The 4,044-nt window shown below is 52.2% G+C and overlaps 1 protein-coding gene across 1 annotated transcript in view; it reads left to right on the plus strand.

The window, feature by feature from the left end:
* CDK12 (cyclin dependent kinase 12) overlaps window positions 1–1,586 on the plus strand; it is a gene marked incomplete at its 5' end in the record, with an annotated part of 27,050 nt that extends 25,464 nt beyond the window's left edge. Inside the window, one exon of the mRNA XM_031064756.1 lies at window positions 6–1,586. Within this exon, the coding sequence (XP_030920616.1) occupies window positions 6–478 (473 nt within the window). The remainder of the gene's footprint in view (window positions 1–5) is intronic.
* Window positions 1,587–4,044: the final 2,458 nt, after the last annotated feature.

The following is a 4,044-nucleotide window of genomic DNA, read 5'->3' on the forward strand; positions in this document are numbered from 1 at the left end:
CTACGGCCGCTCGCAGCCCGGCAGGACTTACAGCACCGACAGCTCCGAGGGGGGATTCGGTGCCGAGGAGCTCAATAATCCGGGCCAGACTCTGCTAGAACCTCCTTCTGCCCAAGCCTTGGGGAAAAGCAGGACCTTCTTGGGCTCCGTGAGCCACCTCGGGGAGAGCAGCAGCTACCAGGGCACGGGCTCGGTGCAGTTCCCCGGGGACCAGGACCTGCGCTTCGCCAGAGTCCCCGTGGGCGGCATCCACGCGTTCGGCAAATCCGAGGGGAGCAACAACAACGCGCTGCTACATCCAGAGGCCAAAATGCAGAGTTACAGCGAGCTGGGGCCGGGAACGGGCGGTTCCAGTGGGGCAGGAACAGGTCACAGCTGGGGTGCCCCAACCCAGGCGCCGTCTTCCTATGGGAAGACATTCCGAGGGCCTGGCCGAGTGCCTCCACGGGGGGGCCGGGGCCGGGGGGTTCCCTACTGATATTCCTGGGATGGCCCCCTTGCCTCTCCTCTCCTTTAGCCACAGGACTTGATTTTTTTTTCTTTTTTAATTTTAATTTTTTTAATTTTTTTTTTGTTTTTGGCCAGAGCAAGGTCTCGTCCGCATTTCAGCTGCTGCAGAGCTCCCTGGGCATCCCTCCCTCGCTCAGGAGATGCCAGAGGGTCCCCACTGGCCTCCCCTGCTTGGTTAGTGACAAAAATAATCCCAACCCCGCAGCAAACTGAGCCAGGAGAGAGGGGGATTGATGGAAAAGTGGGAATGGAAGGAAGAAGGAATTTTTAAAATGCTGTTACCCCAAGCTGGGCACTGGAGTTTGCCCGTGGGTCAGGGAGGGCTGGGGGGAGGCTGCTTCCCAAAGCGGTTTTATTTTTATTGTTGTTGTTTTGTTTGTTTGTTTTCCCCATTTCCTTAAGAAAAAAAAAATGAAAGAACAAATGTCCAGGGGAATTTATCGATGCAGAGGCACCTGGATGGGTTATCCCAGCACGGGGACCTGGCATGTGACACTGGTTGTGTTTGATTTATCTGATGTTGCTTTTTTTTTCCATAAAGTATCCAGTTTTCCCTCTGCTCCAGGGCCAGTCCTGTCCCCTGTGACAGCAGCCTTAGTACATTGATTTTTGGGAAGGGTCTCTGGGTGTTGGATCCCTCCTGCTGTAACTTGGCAGTGGGAATTGTCTTTTTCTTTTTCTTTTTTTTTTTTTTTTTGTCTTTTATTTTAATTTCTTTTTATGAGCCGAGGAGAACACCTCCCTGAAAACCAGGGATTTCTGCCATTTGTAACTTTCAGAACCCTTCAAGAATTAAAAAAAGAGGAAACAAAAATCCCAACATCTGGTGGGATTTGCCAGCAGATGGGAGTGATTTGTCCCCGGAATCCTGGGCCAGTGCTGCCCATCCTGCCGAGGTCAGTCACATCTCAGCCCTTTGAGGTTTTCCAGGTGTTCCTGTGTCATTTCCATGAGCGTATTTCTATTTTTGTTGTTGTCAAGGAAGTATTTACGATGGATTTTCTCCTCCCACAGACCCTTGCGCTGTTCATTTCAATGAGACTTAAAAAGAGATGAATAAAACAAAGGTACCTATTTATCAGCTTTTTTTTTTTCCCAAGTAGGCCTTTCCTATGGAAAACATTTAATTTTAGAGCCAACAGTTCTGGAGTGTTAAAGGGGAGGGGAATTTTGGGGTGGGCCGAGAGACCTTCTTGCTACTAACAGGATTTAATTTCTTTTTTATACAGAGAGATAAATTTAAATAAATGCACCTGAATAAGTGATGCTTCTCCACCTGGGGAGATCCTGCCTTACCCAGCTTTGCCGTGGGAGGAAAGAAGGGAGAGAAATTAAATATATAGATATATTTTTTATTTTTATTTGCTGGTGATATGCAGGGACCGGTGGCTCCCAGCACTGAGGAGCAATGCTGTTTGCAGAATTCCCACTGGAAATTTGTAGGGTTTGGGAATTTTTTTTTTTGTTGGCTTGATGATTTTTTTTTATTTTAACTTAGTTCATGCCTGATGTGCAGAGAGAAAAAAAGAGAAGTTCTGTGAGACACAGAGTGCACTGAACCCAGCGAGGGGCTTTAGGGGGGGTTAATTTCTCTATTTCCCATTTTCCTGGCACCAGCTCCAGGCTGCCATGGAGCTGCTGCTGCTGCTGATTTTTTTCTTCCCAATCCCATCCTCTTTGGAAGGAAAAGTCTTGTTCCTATGCTGAATCCTCTTAGGAAGCTGGTGCCTATTTATTGTCTCTCCAAACTGGCACATTCCCAGGAAATCTGCCGGGAACGAGCCGAGCCCTCCTCGACCTCCCGCTCCCCATGCTGGTGTCACACTGGCTTTGAGGCCCCAGTTTGGGGTGGTTGGTCCCAGTTCGGGGGTCATCAATCCCAGTTTGGGGTGGTTGGTCCCAGTTTGGGGGTCATCAATCCCAGTTTAGGGTGATCTTTCCCAGCTGGGTCTCCCCAAGCCCTCCCTGGCCCAGCTCCATCTCCTGCAGCAGGGCTGGGGGCCAGCGAGGGCTCCTGTCCCCTGTCCCAGCCCCAGTCAGGGATGGACATTCCAGGCATCTGTTCCCTGCTCCGTGGCAGCTGCCAGCTGTCCCCAGGGCCCCTCGGGGCTCCTGTGGAAGGTGATTCCATCATTCCTTTCTCTGAGCCCCCTCCTTACTCCGCTCCCAGTGGCTTTTCCTAACTGGTCCCAGCACAGGGCTTTCCTGGGGGGGAACCAGCCTGGCCAGGTCCTGGGGGGCTGTGGGGCCACTCCTGGCTTCCATCACCTCTTTATCATTTATTTCCCCACACCCTTTTATTTTATTTTTTGTTTAATTTTACCTTTTTTCCGATGCTCTGCACAAGGAAGACAAAAGGATTCACGGTGTTGGGTGGGATCTGTGCGTTTGGGAGGATTTAAACTGGTGCAGTTACAGACAAGGGAGTGAGGACAGCTCCCCCCTCCTTCCCCCCGTGCTGGCTCTGGGTTCAATCCCAAATTCTCCCCCTGTAGCAGTTCCCAGCAGAGAAGCCTCTGGTCAGACTCTTGCTGTACCTCTCCTGAGTTTCCTTCGGAGAGCGAGCGCGCCTTTTTTCGGTTGTACCTTTGTCTCTGTACAGATATTTTGTAATATATTAAAAAACTTTTTTCTTTTCAGTTTATAAAAATGGAGAAGTGGAGATTGGAAAATTAAATATTTCCTGTTACTGTATCTTGGTTGCCTTTTGCTCCGTTGCTTCCCGTAGCCTTTGGAATCACATGGTGACTTGTGTTTTCCTTGGAAAGCCTTTTATTCCCTCCTGGTGAGAGGGGTGGGATTTGGCATTGCCAGCCTCTGCAAGCCCCCAAATTCCACTCTCTAATTAAGCTCTGAGCCATCATTAGCCCTGGGTTTCCCTCTGCTCAAAGGTTGGTGGGAGATGCCCGAGCTGGAGCAGGGGATGGTTTGAGCAGGGCATGGTTTGGTTAGGGTGAGAATGGGAAACCCAGAGCTGATGGGAAGGTGGGAGAGGGAAGGATTGAGGTTGAGATTTGGCCCCAAACCTTCTCCCAGCTCCTGGCAGCCCTCTGGGCGCTGGAGAGGACCCCAGGGTGCCTGCAGGGGATGGATTGTGCAATGAGGGCAGGAGAAGGGAGCTGTGCCTGTATCCTGCCTTCCTCCACAGCAACCCTTCCATGCCCTTTCCCTGTGCTTCTCCCACCCCCACCGTGGCTCCTGGAGGACTCAGGAAGGTTTGTCCCAGCCTTTGTGCATCGGGCAGGAATTTGGGATGGTGGGAGCCATCCCAGAATCTCCTTCCCACCCGCTTGAGACTGGGACAGCCCCTCCGAGGTGAGGGGCTGTGGCTCCGTGTCCGTGCCTCCATCCCCGCCGAGCCCGGCCGCCCTTTCCCGTTCCAGCCCCGGCTTTCTCGCTCTCCTTTCGCCTGGTTCCGATCCCTGCGCTGACACGTCTTAAAATAAAATCCCTGTGCAGATGGCGGGGGGGTGGCGGCGGCGCCGGGCGCTTCCCGGTGCCTGGCGAGGCAGGAGCGAGCCCGCAGCGCCCAGC

Source organism: Geospiza fortis, unplaced genomic scaffold, assembly GCF_000277835.1.
Source record: "Geospiza fortis unplaced genomic scaffold, GeoFor_1.0 scaffold992, whole genome shotgun sequence".
NCBI classification, from domain to species: Eukaryota; Metazoa; Chordata; class Aves; order Passeriformes; family Thraupidae; genus Geospiza; species Geospiza fortis.